The sequence below is a fragment of the Electrophorus electricus genome, unplaced genomic scaffold, assembly GCF_041902795.1.
Source record: "Electrophorus electricus isolate QZ-2024a unplaced genomic scaffold, ASM4190279v1 Scaffold399, whole genome shotgun sequence".
NCBI classification, from domain to species: Eukaryota; Metazoa; Chordata; class Actinopteri; order Gymnotiformes; family Gymnotidae; genus Electrophorus; species Electrophorus electricus.
This window is the reverse complement of record NW_027658692.1, coordinates 1-21671: the sequence shown is the minus strand read 5'-3', so window position 1 is coordinate 21671 and position 21671 is coordinate 1. Positions and strand designations below refer to the sequence as shown.

General features: G+C 38.3%; 5 protein-coding genes across 5 annotated transcripts; 3 read left to right on the top strand and 2 right to left on the bottom strand.

Annotated features, from left to right (window-relative positions):
* Nucleotides 1–298: 298 nt before the first annotated feature.
* On the top strand, nt 299–1388 carry LOC113574792 (claudin-4-like). The gene has a single exon (XM_027005948.3). It carries the CDS (start codon nt 409–411, stop codon nt 1039–1041), a length of 633 nt encoding a protein of 210 aa, XP_026861749.2. The 5' UTR covers nt 299–408; the 3' UTR covers nt 1042–1388.
* Nucleotides 1105–2594, bottom strand: LOC113575360 (claudin-4). Its single transcript, XM_027006827.3, has one exon. It carries the CDS (start codon nt 2533–2535, stop codon nt 1900–1902), a length of 636 nt encoding a protein of 211 aa, XP_026862628.1. The 5' UTR covers nt 2536–2594; the 3' UTR covers nt 1105–1899.
* A 633-nt stretch (nt 2595–3227) lies between these two features.
* Nucleotides 3228–4827, bottom strand: LOC113575080 (claudin-4-like). The gene has a single exon (XM_027006403.3). It carries the CDS (start codon nt 4752–4754, stop codon nt 4110–4112), a length of 645 nt encoding a protein of 214 aa, XP_026862204.1. The 5' UTR covers nt 4755–4827; the 3' UTR covers nt 3228–4109.
* A 4237-nt stretch (nt 4828–9064) lies between these two features.
* cldn3d (claudin 3d) lies at nt 9065–12181 on the top strand. Its single transcript, XM_027006741.3, has one exon. It carries the CDS (start codon nt 9423–9425, stop codon nt 10080–10082), a length of 660 nt encoding a protein of 219 aa, XP_026862542.1. The 5' UTR covers nt 9065–9422; the 3' UTR covers nt 10083–12181.
* A 41-nt stretch (nt 12182–12222) lies between these two features.
* LOC113575289 (claudin 3c) lies at nt 12223–13919 on the top strand. The gene has a single exon (XM_027006717.3). The coding sequence runs from the start codon at nt 12368–12370 to the stop codon at nt 13007–13009; it is 642 nt and encodes a 213-aa protein (XP_026862518.2). The 5' UTR covers nt 12223–12367; the 3' UTR covers nt 13010–13919.
* Nucleotides 13920–21671: the final 7752 nt, after the last annotated feature.

Genomic DNA, 21671 nt, shown 5'->3' with positions numbered 1-21671 from the left:
ATTTTGAAACGGTAGGCCTATCACTGCACTGCGTCAGTTTGCTGAGGGACTCGATCGACGGCCGTTCTGTTACACATGTTAAGGAATACGTTTACCTCAGGAGGGCACATCAAATCAGTTGAATAAAATGGGTTTATTTCTTCACTTACAAATAATAGGGTTTAGGCTGTATTTAACCGAGGGTAATTGGAATTTATGTTAGCCAACATGACACTACATAACACTACGGTCACACATGGTCCAAGCACATCTCTAGGGGTCGTCTATCCGCCACGATTTAGCTAAATCCCACCCTTAGAGATACTGGGGCGGTGGTCTACGTACAACATTTGCCTGCGAGAGACATTCACACTTAAAGAAGTGGAAACCAGTACAAATAAAAATCAAACTAATTGGGACAGATTCGCTATGGCGTCACTTGGGTTGCAGATTTTAGGCATTACCCTCGCCTTTGTTGGTTGGCTGGTGGATATTATAACCTGCGTCCTTCCAATGTGGAGAGTAACCGCATTCATCGGCAATAACATTGTAACGGCACAGATCATTTGGGAAGGACTGTGGATGGCGTGTGTTGTGCAGAGCACGGGACAGATGCAATGCAAAGTTTATGACTCTATGCTTGCTTTGCCACAGGATCTGCAAGCTGCTCGGGCTCTAGTGGTTCTCTCAATTTTGGTATCTGTTTTTGGAGTTCTCTTGGCAGTTGTTGGGGGCAAATGCACTACTTGCATCAGTAATGAAACAGCTAAGGCAAAAGTTGCCATTTCCGCGGGTGTGTTTTTTATTATCGGAGGACTGCTGTGTCTAACAACCGTCTCCTGGTCAGCGCACACCATAATCAGAGACTTCTACAACCCTCTGTTTTCTGATGCACAAAGAAGGGAGCTCGGTGCCTCGCTTTACACTGGATGGGGCGCCGCAGGCCTGCTTCTTATCGGGGGTGCGACACTGTGTTGTCAGTGTCCCCCTAAAGAAGAACGACCACACGTTGCGAAATACCCCGCACATAAGTCAGCTGCCTCGACGAAAGAGTTTGTATGAGGACATTTTGTTCCTGCATTTATTTTACTAAGCTTTTCATCTTTTACTGTAACGGAACACAACCTTGCATTGTTAGTCATCGATGTGAGTAATATATTGTGATATCTTGTCTAAAAGTAAGGAATCTGCTAACCCAACAGTACTTTGATTCAAGTTTAGGTATACTGACCATAAACAACATTAGTTACGTAATACAACACTGCACTTTAGGTATTAATATCCTGGTTAATCGGAGTTAATCATTTTATTAGTTAGGTGACAATAATTATTATCTCATGGAATGTTTTTATTTTCTAAAATAAACACATTTACTGACCTGCTTAAACAATAAATAAATAACTAATTAATTTAATTGTATGTTTTTATACTTCACAGAAGAATATGTTTATGCTCAATTGTGCAGAAAAAGTTAAGCAAGTAAAAGGAATAAAGCTCCTAAAATTCCCAAAATACTGCTGAAAGGGAATTTTCCCGTTAAACTCTGTTGGTACCATGTACTGTATAATAATTAAAAAGAAAGAAAGAATGACACTGATGATCTGGGGATTAATCAGAAAAAGTATTTAAGTCAGTCGACGCACTAATCAATGAGTCACATATTACTTTGCATCATATTTTAATTTTGACAATCAGGCATTTTAAATTAATTTCAGGCATCACATTTCCAATGTGTGGAATTTGTTTTTGCATAAATATTTGACAAATCAGAAATCCATGTCATTATCATCAAAGGTCAGAAATCACATAATGCATGTGATATCAAAGTATGCCTTTTGGGAAACAGACTTTTAATGGTAGATGAGTCAGCATTTCTTCAGAGTTTAGAATCAGTTCTCATGGAAACATGCATTTTGTTGGTCACACATAATTCATTGCTGGGGATGTTGATCTGGCAGGGGCAAATTTGGCTGCTGCATAAGGCTGGTGATCCTTGGGTGGGCAATTCCAGCAAAGCAGTCCTCCCCCTAACAGCAGGAGAACTGCAGATCCCCAGCCAATATAGAGGGCAGCCCCAAGCTCTCGACGCTGGGCTTCTGACACCAGAGGATTGTAGAAATCCCTGATAAGGGTTTGTGCAGACCAGCTTACAGGTATGAGAATAAGAAGGGCAGAGATAATGAAGATAACTCCTGAGAAGATGCAAGCCTTGGCTTTTGCTGCCTCGTCCTCCATACAGTTAGTACACTTTCCTCCAACCACAGCCATCAGCACACCAAAGATACCCACCAGGACGGAGATGATAACCATGGCTCGGGCAGCCTGCAGGTCCTGAGGGAGAGCCAGCATGGAGTCGTAGACCTTACACTGCATCTGTCCAGTACTCTGCACCACACAGTTCATCCACAAACCTTCCCAGATGACCTGAGCTGTCACGATGTTAGCTCCAATAAAAGCTGTGACCCTCCACATAGGCAGAGCGCAGGTGATTATTGTCCCCAGCCAACCTGCCATAGCTATCAAAACACCCAGGATCTGGAGGCCTTGGGATGCCATTGTTATTGGTGGTCCTGCAGACAGCGGTCAATGCTTCATGAGAAAGATTGGGAAATGTGTCTCAGTGGTATTTACAGACTGGTTTTATAGCTCAGACCACAAGGGTGGGGTTCTTCTGTACATTCAAACAGAAGTAAAAGAAGTCATCTGATACCACAGCTCAATTTCAACCATTGTTTTGAGTGTCCTGTGTACAATCTGAGTGATCCCTGAGAACTAATAGAATCTAAAACATGTACTTAGTACTTATAAGACAATATTTGGAATACATCTATTTTTTTTCTTAATACATAATGGATAACTCTTGAGCTTCATGAAAGGTTTGGCTGCACTTTTATCCAGAGTAACATAAGTTAAAAAATCATCATTCATCATTATTAATCATTCATGTTGTATTATTTGATGTGTTTATTATTATTATTATTATTATTATTATTATTATTATTATTATTATTCAGTCTTTAAAATAAGGCAAATTTTATTTGTTACAAACATGAAGTGTAATGTAGTTTCTTTTATTTTTTCTTTGTGGTATGCACAGACTGATGGTTAGATTGATATCTTTGTTCTTTATTTCCTGTTCAGTTTGAGCATAGAGATATATAGATACAGACTATAAAAGACAACAAGTGGGAAAGGTTGTCATCAATTATATGACTGCTTCATTGCAAGTTAAATGTACTCAGCCTTACAACATTACACATTTCTTTATTTTTTCTAGGCAGCTGTAATCTGTTGTAATGTAGAGATTAAAACAATACAAGGAATACAGGTCACAAGTGACAGCAAAATAAGTGAAGTGAAGTGCCAAATGTATTCCATTTTTCAAAGCAACTATAAGCACTGACTGGCTTATTTCTGAAACTGAAAAAAATAGAAAAAAATATTGTTCCACTGAGTGGTAAACTAATTATTAGTTTAAATTAATGCTTTGGTTTAACTAACGTTTCTCATACATATGTAATTACATGTTATGTGATCTTTTTTTTTAAACTGAGCCACACCTAAACTGGATTGTCAGGTTAAGACAACTCCCTTTGGAAATGTTTTCCGTATATCATTGAGTTTAAACTCTATGAAATTTGGACATTTTTATACCCCACCATTGAAACTAGTTTCAATGACATTATAAACATTTTCTCATTTTCAAGACTAGTGAGAACAAACGGCCATACCAGTTGTGGTTTATTTCCTGTTTTGACATTAAACATGAAAAAAAGGTGATACACTGTACAAAAAAATATTTATTTACAAAACCATTAATTTCTTGAAGCTTAACCAAAGTGAAAATACACATTACCTTGTTAAAACTGACATAGCACTTGTGCTTTGGCATTAAAATTCAATCATACTTTTATACCACATACATCCACTTAAAGCAAAGAACAAGAATACATTTCTCATTGTGGTTCCTCATTATTCTTGATATATTTTGTATATATTTAAAACAGAAACTAGTAACATCAATTCTTACAATTGTCCATCAAGTCTTCATGAAGCCTGTTAAGACTGTTAGTGAGACAGTACTTCTTGGACATTATTATTAGAATCAGTTTTTGAAGGTCTGGAACATCTCAAACGTAGCCCTTGCCAGAGGGTGCAGAAGCCTGGGAACGAGGAGCAGCGCTGTACTTGGCAGCATATGATCCTTCCTCCTTGGGTGGGCAGCTGCAGCACAGCAGGCCTCCTCCGATGATCAGTAGAGCAGAAGCCCCCCAACCGATGAACAATGAGGCCCCCAGCTCCCTCTTCTGCGCTTGGTTAACTAGTGGGTTGTAGAAGTCCTGGATGATGGTCTGGGCTGTCCAGCATACAGGGATCAGACACAGAAGACCGGAGATGATGAAGATCACACCTGCTCCCACAGCAACCTTTGCCTTGGAGCTCTCATCCTCCACACAGTTGGTGCACTTCCCTCCAGCCATGGACAGGAAGATAGCCATGATACCCACCACGATGGAGATGACAGTGAGGGCACGTGCAGCCTGAAGATCGGAGCTGAGGGCTAGCATGGAGTCATAGACCTTACACTGCATTTGTCCAGTGCTCTGTACGACACAGCTCATCCAGATGCCTTCCCATGAGATTTGCGAAGTCACAATGTTACTTCCAATGAAGGCTGTGACCCTCCACATAGGGAGAGCACACACCACAATAACACCAATCCAGCCAATGATGCCCAGGGCAGCACCCAGCATCTGTAACCCAGCAGAAACCATCTTGTTTATTTTCACAGCACCTCTTCTTCCTCTTCTGCTGTTCAAATGGCACCTTGCAAATGTGACACCAAGTGTGAAAGCAGATACTATAAAATAGAACCTTGTGGGGGTGGGGTTTATGACACAAGTACTACCTCATAACCTGCCATTCTGGTTTAGTTGTTTTATCTTGTTCGTTATAGAGGATGAGACCTATAGGAGGGTGACTCACCATGCCTACACCTTACACCTTGATCAAACATATAACACAGTTGTTTTGCTTCAAAACTTATTTACTATGAATCACCTTAGTGTAAATAATCAATATGTAATTGACATTTCAGAATGTATATGGATGAATTATTTTAATTAAATTGCTTTACAATTAAATTATTGTCATGTTCTGATTCTATATCTTTTTTTAGAAGGTGAAGACTTTCCTCTAGGTCTACTAGATAGACAATCAGTGTAAATAGGTGGAGCCATAAACTGAATTTGTAAGGCATAACAAAGCAGCTTGTGGGATAAAGCAGTGTCTTTCTTGTAAATGTATGGAATAGTTATTTTCAGTTTATTTGTTCATGGGTCAGACACTGGTGGGACATATTTCATAAAAGCAACAAATGTGCCTTCGTAGACAAATTATGAGCTGCTATATCTTCCACAATCTTACCTCTGCTATGTAAAACCACGACAAGACTAGAAACATTGGAATATAACTTGATGTTAAAAATGTTTTTCTGTCAATTCAATACAGCTATGCTGTTTATAAAGCTGTGCAAAGTATCTTGAAAGAGGCAGTTGGTATTGAATGACATGATTTAAAGGGAAGGGGAAGTCTGCTTATTAAAGGTCAGAGCTCTCAGAATGTGAAGAATTCTGTTTGTTTATTGTAGCTGCATACAGCTCAGTGATTTCACAATGTAAAATTGTGTAGTTCAATGAATACTTTGAGATGTTTCTTCAACACTGAGCAATGAAAGTCAAACTAGTAAATAAACTAGCAAGTTTTAAAATTTTTCCTGTGTTAGTTCAAGTATGAGTGGAGGAGTTTGTGGGGGAGGAACAGGTGGAAACTGGTACACACCTGAACTGGTTGAACCAGTTTCCTAATCTGGAACTTGTGAGTGTTGACTCACACTGAGTCTAGGCATGACCAAATATGCAGTTTCAACCTCCAATCAAACAGGTGCTCAGAACTATCTCAGAATTTACTAACAAAGAGCAAATGTACCTATTGTACTGGGTGTGTCTTCTCATGCCCTTCTTGTTGTTGTTCAAATAATTGTCCTCAATAATTGTTTGGGCCATCCACCACAGAGGGATCAGACACCCCAGGTATAATGAAAACCACACCCGATACCACAGAAACATTTGCCTTGGAATCCTCATCCTCCACACAGTGGGAAACCTGATTATAGGCAGTACATTATACTGGTTGTTGCCAACAGCATGCTTAAGCATCCCTCACTGTATTATAATCTCTTCACAGTTCCTGTTTTCTCAGTAGTTGAGACACCACAGGTATTTTTAAATTGGGTTGACAGAACAACTTATTAATATGTCAGTTTATGCCAGGACTTTAAGTTCACATTTCATACTTCTACTGAAATTTTCTAATGTAGACAATTATGCCACCAATTTTGCCACTCCAAATCAAACAGCTATTTGTTTCACCTTTATTAGTAATATAATATTGGTTAGCCAGAAATCCTGGATGATAGCTTGGCCCATACAGCACACAAGGATGAGACATAGCCACTATGAAAACAACACCTTGACCTTGGACTTCCAAACCTCCACACACCAGAAGACCATAGTGAAAATTCACAGCAATAAATTCGCCACTTATCAGGTTATAATGTTACATTTCCTGTTCTTTTAGTGACAAATGATCTTACCTTTCTTAATTAAAAAGGTGTTTTCCTTTAAAAATTCTGTCAGTGTATTATATTACACTATATATGCAGAGCTTACACTATATTGTGGGGCGGTCGAGCTGGGGGTTGGGGGTGCAGGAGGTGTTCATATATTTAAAAAATAATGATGCGGTGGGGCCCCAGAATTTTGCCCTACGCCAGTGGTGTTCTCTATTTTCCATTGAAGTCAGTTGGCAACAGGCCGGCATATTCAACGGCTCCTTAGCGCCATTGGCAGGTTTACAAGTGACCTGATTCATGGGTGAAGTAAGGGTGGTGTGTGAAGCACTGAAGCACTTACTTATCCCTGAAAAATATTGCAGGATGTTTTAATCTATAAATATTATAAACAACACAGTTTGAAAACATCGACGCTTAATTTGTATATGAGGACGGATTTGAAAAGCCTCTTTTTAACTTTGCATTATTTCGTAGTGCTAGATCCCATCCCCAACTGATTTAATTTCACCTTGTTTTTCTTACCATTGACTGTCCAAAATGATTTTGTACCTTACATTAAATTAGGCTACACAGGGCGACTAAACAATGAAAATGCTGCAGGTAACCTATATCATAGTTCCTGTACTAGCGCGGCAAATGTGACAGCAGGTGACCGACGGCCAAAACATAATGTGGAAAGATCACGTCAGGAGTGAAAACCGACTTTCTACACCGATCTGAAAACAGCTGTTGACTCCAGTTCGTTGTTCACGTTTTGTCTTACTCGGCCATGCTGAGTTTAACCGTTTCAGCCCAAACAAGATTCACGCCCTGACGCTGTCAGACAGACAATAATCTTTCGCTTAGTGCACTACCCCCTTCATAAATGAGTTGGTTCCGTGTAACGTTCGTATATTATCTGTTTGCATGATCAAAGACAAGCTACGCGTTGGGTGAGCGCGCGTGCTTGTGAGTAAAATGTGTAAGGACGATCCGTCAAAACAGAAACTGGTTAAACAGCTTCTTTGGCAAGGCTGAAAGAATATATTGCTCTCCGAGAGGGAAGCACACTAACCAAGTTTGATCTTATGTCACTAGCAATTAGACAACACCTAAATACCTTGTGCATTTAGACATGAAAAAATAAATATACCACAAATCAATACAAGTTGACTTAATCGCTCAGTCTGGGTTGACTTGTGGTTTTAAGTTATGTATCTTTTTCATTGCAAAGCACACCTTTCAATTTTCAGGCTATACATTTATGCCATGAATGATAGGAATGATAAGTAAGCGTTTATCTCTGTCTCAAACAAGCAAGTATACAAATGTAAATAGTATAATTTAATCAGGGTACTATTTGATTTTTAATATATGGTTAACATTTGTTTATTCCGTTGTCGTTGCATTATGGATTTTACAAACGGAATGAAGTTTTGAAAAGTGAATGACAGAATGAAGAATTTTTAATTTGGAAGGAGAACATACCAAAGTTTGAATATAGGACTTGAGGGAGCTGGTTTAGGGTTAGGGCTAAGGTTTCACTTGGCAAGATGGAATAGAATAACAGTAGTTGGCATAATGCTCTCTTTTCACCCCCTATTGTTTTGGACTTTCTCTCAAAGAACAATGCAAACCGATGATTTGATTACAGCTACCATTATATCATTATTCAAGCAATTAAAATAAATTTGTAGTATACCGGGCCTAAATGTTATCAGTCTTTGTACATTTGTAATTAGTTTATAGTTAAAAAGGTGGAGAAAATATCAGAGATCAAAAGTTAACATAAAAATAAGTATTTTCTTGCCTTTCTCTACTATGTCAGGAAATATTTCCTTTTTATTAACTGTTTCTATAGGTTTACGGCTTAAAATAAATTTTCCTGTTAATTGTTAGTGATAAAACCATGTATTTTATATACATTTTTATCATGTAGTTTTGATAGGTCTATTGAAATTTAAAAATAATTTTTAATCCCTATAATTGTAGCACGATCTATAGTAAATTGTCTACAATTTATATTTTATTGCTTTATTAAAAAGTCGCATAAAGCATAGCATGCATGTCATACTACTAATAATACATTCATTATACTCTATGCTTTTATAGTCTATTACAACATTTTTTACTCTATCCCTAATTACAGACTGATAGACTCATACTTCTAAGTGGAGAAACTATAACCTTTTATATTATAGGTCAAACAAACAAAGTAACCTATGAGACATATTTTTAAGTTGTCTGTGTAATTTTTAAGTCCCAAAGGTGTGTGCCAAGTGATTTCAACTGGGCAGTGTTTATACACTGCAAAGGCTGCTGTCAGTAATTTACCATAATAAGTCTTGTTTTCTAAACATATCAAAAGCCATTCTGCAAGCTAACCATTAACATCATTTACCAGGCCCAGTGTTGGCATATCATTATTCTTCAGTTAGTTTCAATAAAAAGCCTTCGTTAAAATTGTACAAAAAACAGGTAACTGTGAGATCAGCACTGAAGAAGGTCAGCCAATACCAGGACTTTACCTTATCATCTGATAACAGATTGTAGGAAGGTCAGCCTTCATTTCTTTAAACATTATAAAGATTACAGAGGGCAGTTCCACTGAGCCAGAACACGCCACCTCATTTTAAAAACGCCATAACAGCAACTTCATGCATGCTCCCAGAAATACTTCTATACTCACCTGCACAACTCGAGACTAGATTTCTGGAAGTGTTTGAGACAGGATTTTTTCTTTGTCTTCTTTTCTAAAGATTTTTCCTAACACATTCAAGAGTAGATAATTGTGATTAGTGCTTAAACTTTGCCAGAGAAACAAGGAACTATGGCAGCACTAGGTCTTGAGATACTGGGAATAACCCTCTCGGCTCTCGGCTGGATTCTCAGCATTGTGTGCTGTGCCCTTCCCATGTGGAGAGTGACTGCATTCATTGGAATCAACATCATCACAGCTCAGGTTTTCTGGGAGGGCATCTGGATGAGCTGTGTGGTGCAGAGCACTGGACAGATGCAATGTAAGGTCTACGACTCCATGCTGGCTCTCCCTCAGGACCTGCAGGCAGCTCGAGCTCTTACAGTAGTTGCTATTGTCCTAGGTGTCCTTGCACTTCTAGTCTCAATTGTGGGTGCCAAGTGTACCAACTGCATTGAGGATGAGGCGAACAAAGCCCGTGTGATGATTGCTTCTGGCGTTGCCTTCATCACTGCTGCGATCACCCAACTTATTCCGGTCTCCTGGTCAGCCAACTCTGTAGTTTTGGAATTCTACAGTCCAGTTGTGCCAGAGTCTCAGAAGATGGAGATTGGAGCCTCCCTGTACCTGGGCTGGGCTGCTGCGGCCATGCTCCTGGTAGGAGGCTCCATTTTGTGCTGCAGTTGTCCACCTAAAGAAAGGGAAATGAAGTACGCTCCCCCAAATCGTATGACTTATTCCACCAACCGTTCAGTGGCTCCTAGCTCATACAACAGGAAAGATTATGTTTGAGGACATCACAGCTGCATTTTAACAATATTCAGGATACTTTGCTGTCTTGGGTGAAACGGCTACGTGAGTTAAAGAGACCCAACTTGGAAATATTTTACCTGGAGTGTAGTTATTATGTGAGTTCTTGTAGGCCAAACATTCTAACAGCACAGCCATCGTGAATGACTCGAAAATAAGCAATTATTTCTATTTTTATGGCATTCTTTTTATATAGTATTATTTTGAATGTTAATATTCATACTGCTTAAGATACTGCCTTAGCAAATAACTCTGTATAAAATAAGAAACATAGTACATGAGTGGTAGAATTAAGCTTAGCATTTTTAAATCTGTTCACTCACATGTTTAATGTTTCAAACTGAAGGCATACAAGAAGTTTTGATTAGTTAGTTTTGTTGGACTTGCTTGATCAGGCACTTGTCATTACCACTGTGATCTAATGTAAAAATGGATGTCTTCTAATACGTTAAATGTCATTATTCATTTATAAAATTATTTAATTTGCAATCAAGCAAATATAATTTAGCATATTCTAGAAGTTTTAATCTTGATTAAATCATAATAATTTTCCATATTTAAAATGTATATCATGCAAACAGGTTTACCAGCTTGTTTGGTAGTCAATTACAGTAAATGTATTTTCTATACTTATGCATGTTTTGATTCATAAATGGCCAGTTGCCAACAGCGTTGTTCCAAAACTTAAAATTTTTATAAAATGAAATTTGTGTCAAATTTGTAAAATACAGTATGTAAAAGAAAAGACTAAATGTTTATGGTGTTCTTAGGCACCTGTTAACCTACGCCTCTAAACTAGTCTATAGTAATGTAAACAAACACTGATGTTTGAAAACATTATACCGCATCAAGAATTTTCAAATAGCTATATTTATTAACTATTTCCAACTATTGATTATGTTTAAAAAAATCACTGCTTGCCTGAATAATAGTTAGATGTTCCACAGCACTACTGGAACAATGTTGAACATATAAGGCAAAAATATTTTTAGTAAATATCTCTGTATTGGTATTAACACCAAAATCTCATCACAGCTATGATGTATAGTTGAGTAATACACCATAATGGTGTGGGGCTGCTTGGTTGTACAGGGCCTGGACATTGTTCAATAATTTTGGGACTAATATATTCCAAGTTGCACCTGTGTGTGATTTAAATCTCAAAATAAAAAATGTAACATGGTACGTAATGTTGAACATGTAAAAAATATATATATTTAAAAATTCTTTTAAAAAATCAATTAAATATCAATTGCTGGCATTTGACATGTAAGCTTTTGTTGGTATTTCAAGTCTTAACCCCATATTGATTTTGTGTATAATCATGAAAAGAGGAACTGTTTCCTGAAAGCACAGTCATCATAAACAATAGAGATAGTGTTCAGTGTGATACTTGTGCTACAGTGATCTTTGTGTTATGTGCTTCTGGGAACCGATGATGACTTAACACTTGTGCACCACTTGTGAATGTGAGTGGGGGATTTCCTACACCTGTATCTTTAATATTTGCTTTCCTACCCATGTATCTTTAATATTTATTTTGTCTATTTTTAACATAATATTCCATAAATTATTTTTGGAGCAACAGCTCTTTTTCCTCAAGAAAAGTGGTTGGTTTATCTCTAAGCGGTTGGTTTATCTTACATATAACCTCAGTAGAATTATAATGTTTTTCATAATGTTTATACAACACATTATATGTTTTATCACACACACACACACACACACACGCACACACACACACACACACACACACACACACACACACACACACACACACACACACACAGAACCATAGTATTTTCTTTATTCCCATTTTTACTCTGACTGTTACACCTGGAAACACAAGTTACTAATTTGTTTGGTTAGAATACACCTTTCCTTCCCAGCTCTGTGTGCAGAAGCTAAGTCTCTTTGTCTTTGTCCTGGGTGAACAGCATTGGTCTGAGTCCTCATTGTGCTTTCTTGCTGCAGGGTGGCTCAGGGAGGCAGGTGTCATTTTGTATAGGACACCTGCAGCCTTCTGCCCTTCTGTTTCATGATGTCATCTGGAGGTCCTCCTCCCTCTCCTCCCTCATCTGTTGCACTGGGAATATAAAGGGAGCTTGTTTCCACAGCAGCATCACCATATCAAAGAGCTACTTAGAGAGTGCATATAGCAGTCTTCTGGCAAAATAGAAAACATTTGTATACAGAGATTCTAACTTGTCAGTTTTTTCAGTCTACCCTTGCTTTTTTCTGGACAAAAGCACCTATAAGGAGAAACTATGTCAATGGGAATGGAGATTGGGGGCATTGGCCTTGGTGTGTTAGGCTGGATCATTGCTATTGTCACCTGTGCTCTGCCTATGTGGAGGGTCACAGCTTTTATTGGAGCTAACATTGTTACAGCTCAGATCATATGGGAGGGCATCTGGATGACCTGTGTAGTTCAGAGCACTGGACAGATGCAGTGTAAGATCTATGATTCCTTACTGGCTCTCTCCCAGGACCTGCAGGCAGCCCGGGCCATGAGTGTGATCTCTGTTATCCTGGGTGTGCTAGCTTTGTTAATCTCCATCATGGGTGCAAAGTGCACCAACTGCATTGATGATGAAGCATCGAAGGCTAAAGTCATGATAATCTCTGGGGTATTCTTCATCATCTCTGGTATGCTCACGTTAATCCCTGTATCCTGGACTATATCCGTCATCATCCAAGATTTCTACAATCCCATGTTGATCTCAGCTCAGCGTAGAGAGCTGGGAGCATCGCTCTACTTAGGCTTTGCAGCTGCTGGGCTTCTCATCATTGGAGGAGCCATGCTGTGCTGCACCTGCCCCCCAAAGGAAAGAAGGTACAAGCCCCCCAAAATGGCCTACTCTGCTCCACGCTCTATCAGTGGCTATGACAAGAAGGACTATGTTTGAAATGGATGAAAAATAGAAGTTAAGACTTTATCATCCTAAGGATGACGAAGATGCCTCTGAAAAGACTCCGAGATGAAGGAAGTCATTGTTCTGTCAATATTTGCTTTGTGTTGTATTTGCTGTGTGTTTTTGGAGTTGGTTTTATGGGTGTGCCTGTCCAGAATTTGCAATGGGAAGTAAAAAAGTTGTTAGTCTTCTAAAAAATGTAATTAATTATATTGAGTTGTTGCTATTATGACTGAGTAAAACATTTTATTATTTTTATTGTTACATTACATAGATAAGTCTTTTTTCTTGGTTTGTTTAGGAAATAATATATATTTTTAAAAAGTACAGCACTACAACTAATGTTTTGAAATACGGTATGTGGTGAAGTAAAAGTTTCACCAAGCTTTGTCCCCTAATTCATGTGAAGCAAAAAGGAAGAGCTACTCTTTTACATCTATTTGCTTATGAAAATATGAACAGGGACAGAAGCTGAAAATGTAAAGGCTTTGCCTAGACCCTTCTTAACTCCTCTTTTATTCCTTTTTAAAGGGTCTCAATGGACTTGGTTGCACTGTATTTAAATGTACACATGTTTATGTCTCAATTATCATGTAAAGTTTCTGCAAGTGTAACTGTTCTTGCCATTTTACATTAAGGAGTACAGACTGTGATTAATTTATTCCCTTTGGTTTATTCCCTTTTAGAATTTAACAGAAAACAAATTCCATACTGAATACATACCAGTCAGTAGAGTATACCAAGGTTCAAAAACTGTATGGCATAGTTGGTGGTAGGTGATAGAACAATTTGTTTGTGTGTGTGTGTGTGTGTGTGTGTGTGTGTGTGTGTGTGTGTGTGTGTGTGTGTGTGGGGTGAGAGAGAGAGAGAGAGAGAGAGAGAGAGAGAGAGAGAGAGAGAGAGACTGACTGACTATTGAATAGATCAGTTTTTTTTCATTGAAGTAAATAAAGAATGTTGTATCACAGGTCAGAATATGGATATTTAAAAAAATTAACTATGTACTTGACTACTTAAATTAGTGCTGGCTACACTGAATTACACAAAATGTAATTTTCCATGATCAGAAACCTATAGAACTTTTGGAGGCTTACGTTGTGCATTCATATTTTATTGTTCATATTTCAGGGAGTAAATAATAGGATCTTGATTATTCAGGATATAATTCATTTTTATGTGATTCTGAGGTCATTTATGCTTGTCTCTTAAATTCTGTTGTTCATAGTAACAGAAAGGAACACACCTTTCTAAAGCACAGTCACCATAGAGACAATACAACTGGGACCAATGCTGTGTTTGTTGCTTCTTCAAGAAGCAACCACTTTAAATGGAAAATTGATCTGTTTGTAGAACTATAAAGTTTAATCTACATCTACTTCATAATTCATTACCATTAGTCCATGTCAATTAATCACTGAAGTGTACAATGAAATTATTTTGTAAAGCAGAGATCTAAGCAAAGAATTTCTACATAAAAATCTCCATAACCAGCAGAAGATTCTTAGTATCAGGCATAATTAGACAGTTTGGTTTCTGTGATTAGCTTGTTACAAAGGTCATTTTGGCAATGTATCTCAACAATACACAATACTTAGCAATAAATGAAAGTCTTAAATGGTTCGAGAGAACTATTGAACTAACAGATGTGGAGGTGTAATGTTTAGTAGGCTGAGAAGGTGGGGTAGAGGGGGTGGAAGTAAAGGTCAGCACTAATCAGGGAAACCGTTTAGATAATGAAAGTCAAACCTTAACATTATGTCCATTATTTAGTTCCTATTTGTCGCTCATGCAATTATCCAAGTGTGACATTTAAACTTCTCATGTTTGTTCCAATGGCTTGCCTTCACTTTGCTTTCCTGTTAGATCTATAGCTTACTGCATCATTTTTGAGTATCCATGGAGATTTTAATAGAAGCTATCCTGACATCTCTTGAGTAATGCATATAATTAGAAAGCTGCCCTCTGAGTGTACATTTACATTTAGACCATTTAGCAGACATTACATTACATTACATTTACGGTATTTAGCAGACACTGTTATCCAGAGCGACTTACAAAAGTGCTTTGTTGTTTACTCATAGAATATATCCAAGTACAGTATAGTATGTTAGAATCAAACATACCAATGAACTGGAATACTGTAGAATACAGGGATGAATGCTGATACCTAGAAGTAGAAAATACATAAGGTCTATCTTAAACAGTGATAAGTGCTATAAACAATAAGTGCTATAGTTTGTTAAACAACATAAACAATACCCTACAATAAGTATTAATTTAATCAATATGGGAGCAGTGTCAGTTGTCCTTTATTCTGCAAATAGATGGGTCTTCAGTCTGTGTTTGAAGACTGCAAGGGACTCTGCTGTCTGGACAGCAAGTGGGAGTTCATTCCGCCATCTTGGAGCCAGGACAGAAAATAGTCTCGATGCTTGTCGTCCATGAGACCTGAAGCAAGGTATTTCAAGCCAAGCCACACTTGAGGTTTGAAGTACTTGAGGTACGGATCAGGTTTTGACCATTGACCTCACGTATGAAGGGGCTGGTCCATTTTTGGCTTTGTAGGCAAGGATCAAGGTTTTAAATCTGATGCGTGCAGCTACAGGGAGCCAATGAAGGGAGTGCAGCAGTGGAGTAACGTGTGTGAACTTCGGAAGATTGAAGACCAGTCGTGCTGCTGCATTCTGGACAAGTTGTAGAGGTTTGATGGCTTTTAGAGGAAGACCAGCAAGTAGTAAGTTGCAGTAGTCTAGCTTTGAGATGACAAGAGACTGCACAAGAGACTGCACAAGCACAAGTCTAGAACATTGCTAGCTTTGTGAGTCGGAGGAGAGTGGTTGAGGGTGATGTCAACAGCAGAAGGATGCAGGAGGAATGCAGCTTGTCTGATGGAAGGTTGAAGTCTCCAAGGAGAATGAGTGGATTTCCATCAATGGGGAATTGACTCAGGAGGATGTCAAGCTCATCAATGAAGTGATCTAGAGAACCTGGAGAGCGGTAGATGACAATAATATGAAGTTTGGTGGGGAAAGACACTGTAATGGCATGAAATTCAAAAGAGGAGATGAAAACAGTAGAGAAGGAAAGTGGAGTGAAACGTCACTCTCGAGACAATAGTAAACCTGTGCTGCCAACCCTGCCAAGACGCCTCGGAGAATGCGTAAATGAAAAGACAGAAGACAGGGCAGCTGGTGTGGCTGAGTTCTCAGGGGTGATCCATGTTTCTGTTAGAGCCAGGAAATGTAGAGAGTGGAGGGATGCTAGTGCTGAGATGAAGTCAGCCTTCTAGACAGCAGATTGGCAATTCCAGAGCCCTCCTGCCACCACGATCTGTGATGGTGCCTAACATTGTGAGTAGGTGAGGTTGCTGAGATTGCGATGTCTATGATGATAGTGTTGAGGAGATCTGTGGGATATGTGGACAGGAATTGTGAAACACATTTCAGATGCTTGATTTGTGGATGTATGAGATGAAAGATTGAGATAATATAAAAGGTACTTAGATGAGTTTGTGAAGTCCGGTAGATGAGATGTAGATGAACTGATTGAGAGCAAAAACAAAGCCTTCCTAGATGTTGATTAGTCATCCGAATTTAAGTCAGTTCAATAAGTGCTGAGCCCGCCCCTCAATTCACACCTAAGGCCAGGGCGAAACTACATCCATAGTGAGTAATTACAGCTAATAAGCAACTAACACCTAGGTTTAGACAACAAGCCTTGAATTGAACAGAATCTAAGGCAAAAGTAAGTAAACTCAGAGCCTACCTTAACCAACCAGAGGATAATCCAATGAGAAAAACCAAAGCAAAGTGTAAAGATACATTTGAGGGGCTTTACTGCATATCCACAATAAGAGAGAAGTGGGCCAAATAAAACCACTTGGGAACTTTCTTGAGTAAACAATTTTAAACCAAGATACATGTCATTAATGCTAGTAAATAAAACCTTAGTGTTTTAATTTAAAGAGTAAAATTACAAGGACAAAAACACACTGAGGAATGAAGCAGATCAACTCAGTCACCAGCTAAGCATAGATCCAGCACCACATAGTTGGGAGTTTAACCCCGCCCATGTTCCCAAGAGAGACTTTACCCAAAATGGTAGTAGGAAAGTCTGCAGGTTAGAATTTCTAACAAATGAGTCAAAGTAGGCTGAGAATAATCGGGGGGGGTTATTAAGTCATATATCATAAAAGGTGTGCTACATTTCTATATATTTTCATTTGTGAAATCTCATCCTGAAACTACATAGCATATGTTGAATCTACATTGTCTGTAGTAAGCTCTTTATGTTATGCAGTTTGTGGGAGGGGAGTGGCGCAAGTGTACAGTTGAACAATTATCAATTGTCAAAGCCCTTAGATTGTCAAAGCCCTTAGATTTACTCCTAGTAATTAGATACTGTCTACCTGTGAACAGTTATTTGTATTACTTATAGTAATAATTTTATTTATACTATTTAATTTATATAATTAATGTTGTTTATACTAAATATCTTTGTTTGCACTATTCTATTTTACAGGTTTATATCTTATTGCTGTATTTATATTGATTTCTGTATGGAGTCTGATCACATGTGAGACTATTCTGGATTATCATTATGAATACAAGACAACAGCACACAGAGAAATAGGTCATGTGCACAAAAGTGGACCTATTAGCCAATGTACTTATTCTATGGATAAGCCACAACTTTATTGCAACATGTGTCACAGATGATGCGTGTATTATCCCTCAGAGGTAGGTAGATAATAAAAATTTAATTAAAATCAAAATTAAATAACAATAACATTTGCAACTTATTATAAAGACTGACAACAGAAAATACACAAAATATGTAGTACATATTGCAGCTACATTAAAACAAATTAATATAAATATTCTCAACAACATTTAATTGTCATTTAGAGTTTTACACAGTCTATAAAACTCTAAAGGATTACTAATGTAAATAATGTTACCCCACTATTAACTCTTTTATGTATAACATAATAGTGGATACTTCCACCTTTTAAACTACTGTGCCATTTTAAATGCCCCATAATTTCATTCTTGGTAGTAATCTCATTCATCTTTCAGCTAATGTTGTAAACTGAGCTGAAATGTGGACAAAACCACAGGCTTGTACTCAGCTTCTTCGTCAGATCTACCTTTGACACTCCCAGCAAAGTGTGCCAGTGTTATGGTGCTGAAAAGAGTGCAAGCCTTTATCACATTCTGCCTAAATGCCAGACCACCATGTCATGATGTCATGGACATGAAAGGATCAAGACTATTCTCTTTCCTGGCTCCCAGATGGTGTAACAAACTTCCACTGGCTGTCCAGACAGCACAGTTCCTTGCACTCTTCAAACACGGACTGAAGACCTATTTGTGGAATTTTTAAACAACCACAGATCCTGCTCTTGCTCTTATTTACATTTATGGTACTTAGCTGACACTTTTATCCAAAGCAACTTACAATTATGACTGAGTATAACTTGAGCAATTGAGGGTTAAGGGCCTTGCATAGGGGCACAACAGTTGCAACATGGCAGTGGCAGGGTTAAAACTAGCAACCTTCTGATTATAAGTCAAGCACCTTAACCACTGAGCTACCACAGCCCACTGCCCAAACTCTAGTACTTGTTGTAGGGCATTGTTTATTGCACTTATAGAGCTTATATGTGTTTTGCACTTCTAGGCATCAGCATTGAGCCCTTTATTTCAACAGCATTCATGTTCAATGGTATCCTGGACTCTAACTTACTGGATAAGAGTGTCTGCCAAATGCTGTAAATGTAGAATGAGCACATGTGTTGGAAAAATCAAGTTCTGCAAAAGCTAGTGGGTTTTGTGGAGACAAGCATGGTGGAAAAATGGTCCAGCTCTCACAAAAATTCCTTGTCAAACAAAGACTGGAAAATGCTGGGATTTATGTGGAGGGAATTCTAGCTTCAACAAACAAATACAAGAGGTAAGCATAGACAGATTTAATGTCGCAACAGAATTAGTGTCCTAAAAAAATCACCACATCATCACTATGGATAGACACAATGGCATGGTCTGTAGTGCTCAGAACAGTTTGAGCTCAGCATCATGTGAATGTCCATGAAAGGACACAAGGTCTCAGAGGTGTAATGCACACTTGGGTAATACAACTGTTTAAACATGAATGGAATATGTAGTGTATTGATTATTGGTACCTATATGTTTATACTGTGTGCAGGATTTCAAACAGGACTTCACTGTCACCTTGGAAAGTGATAGTGTTTGTTTTTGTAGGTTGGTCAAATCTATCTATCTATCTATCTATCTATCTATCTATCTATCTATCTATCTATCTGTCTGTCTGTCTGTCTGTCTGTCTGTCTGTCTGTCTGTCTGTCTATCTATCTATCTATCTATCTATCTATCTATCTATCTATCTATCTATCTATCTATCTATGTGCATTGGTGTTTGTGTTGGTCTTGTGATGGATGAACATGAATGCATGAATGGATCAGTGCTGCTGAAGGCCAGGACAAATTTAATAAAGCATAATAAAGTATATCCAACCCAATTTACTTCATTTCACCTAACAAAATCTCTTCCACTTGATAATGTCTGTGTTCCTTCCTAAGAACAACATGGTAGGTTACCATGGAGAATACCATGTGTTCCTTCCTAAGAACAACATGGTAGGTTACCATGGAGAATACCACTAGTATACACAAATGGTCAAAGTACAACATGTAGCCTAACTGATTACTCCCCCTGCTAATAATCTTAAGAGTTTAATTTTAAAACACAAAAGGTCAGTAGTGGAAAATAACTGATTTCATTCACTTAGGTTCTACTCTTAGGTTTCCTATATGGTTTCTTATAACTACAACTATGGAACTGATCAGCAAAACTGTATAGCAAAAGTGCTTTTACTTTTTATGAACATATTTCTTGCTGTAAGGTTATTTGAAAATTCCTATTTGCTATTACACTAATTCAGGTGAATGAGCAATGATATAGTAATGACAACCAGTAAATGAGTAATGAGTAGTGCAGGCAAGGAAAAACATCCTGTCGCCATACACATCTCATTAGATACTGCGTTATCTGCTTTGCATTATGAAAACTTGGGGACGTGTTTATGACTTGGCGTGTAATTAATGTGTGCCTGTTTTACTTCCTGTTTTATATTTTATACGGAACATTATATATATATATATACACACACACACACACACACACACACACACACACACACACACACACACACACACACACACACACTTTTGTTTTTAGTTGCCTTTAATAGTAGCCTGTTCGCTTGTCCGTTTTTGACAATGACGTGACTTTGCGTTTTCTTTTGACCCCCTTTGCCCATTTACTTTAAAACGTTGATAAACTGTCCTGGGCACCTAGTAAAGTGATCGGAACGAGACTTGCGTCACATGACCGATACTGCAACGTGCGGTCGCTTATTTGCCTACTTTATTATGCTACAGGCTTAATGATGTCACGCTGAAATTCATTCACCATACTTTAAGGCGCTTACACAGCAGTGCTCGCTCCAAATAGGCTAGATCTAGATGACTTATAAAACAGCAGTCTTGGCGCAAGGAATCAGGCGTAGGCTGTGTGAGATTGGGGAACATTTCCAGCATTTGGCAGAAGACGTGTTAGGGTTGGTAAAATAACTCTTGAAAGCTTAGAGATTGTGAACACATTTCTACTGTCTTACTTTCTTTGTGGGCTACCGAGGCACATTTTGCCTGCTGCCACCTTATTTAACCACGTTTAAAAAAAACCAGCTTCACAGTATTCATGTTTGTTAATTTCTAGACACTTTGCGTTCCTCATTTCCCTCCCTTCTCACCATAGTTACACTGTGTATTCGCTGCTCTGTGGCCAATGCAGTGTCACCTATGGCGGCAAGCATGGAGGAGGACGTGGTCTCGCTAACTCCCTCCTTTCTCTCAAGTCATACGTCAACAAATTGCAGTTAAGCTGACACACTACACAATGACGCCTGATATTAAATCACCTGTAATGACTGCACAATGCCGAGAGGCAGGGAAGGGGAATTTGTTGACCGTTAACTTCAAAAGACTGTGTGACAAAACTATCTCAAATTTAACAACTAGATTTTGTAACCTACATACTTGAGCTCATTGCTAGCCAACACATCATCTAGCTATTAAATTAGAAGATTCCACGTGTTGATCTCCTTTAACAACAAACAAACAAAAAACATTTATTGAACAAAAAAAAGGAACAATGAGAAAATTCCATGAATTGATGCAATAACAACGCAATGACCGACGTGCGAAAATGAGCTAAAAAAAAAAGGGGGGGGGGGGGTTAGAGGTTCAGTGGGAGTAAAACGCCACCCATCGGTCAGTAGTTGGCTTGGGAGAGAGTAGAATCAAAATGTACATGACACTTAGTCTACATATTGGCGTGACAAACTAGTTTACTGGACGATCAAACAAGATGCGTAAATGTAACACCACTTATGTAGAGAAATATACCTACTTTTACTTTTGTCTGTCAAAACTGTACGAGACTATAAGGTCTTTGTGGTCTCTGGCGCCACTTTGTGGTTATGTGGATGATAAATACGTGAACTGGCTAAAATGTGACAGGCAGCAAATTAAATTTGATCGATTGTATCTGGTCCTTCAGTGTCAAGTTATTT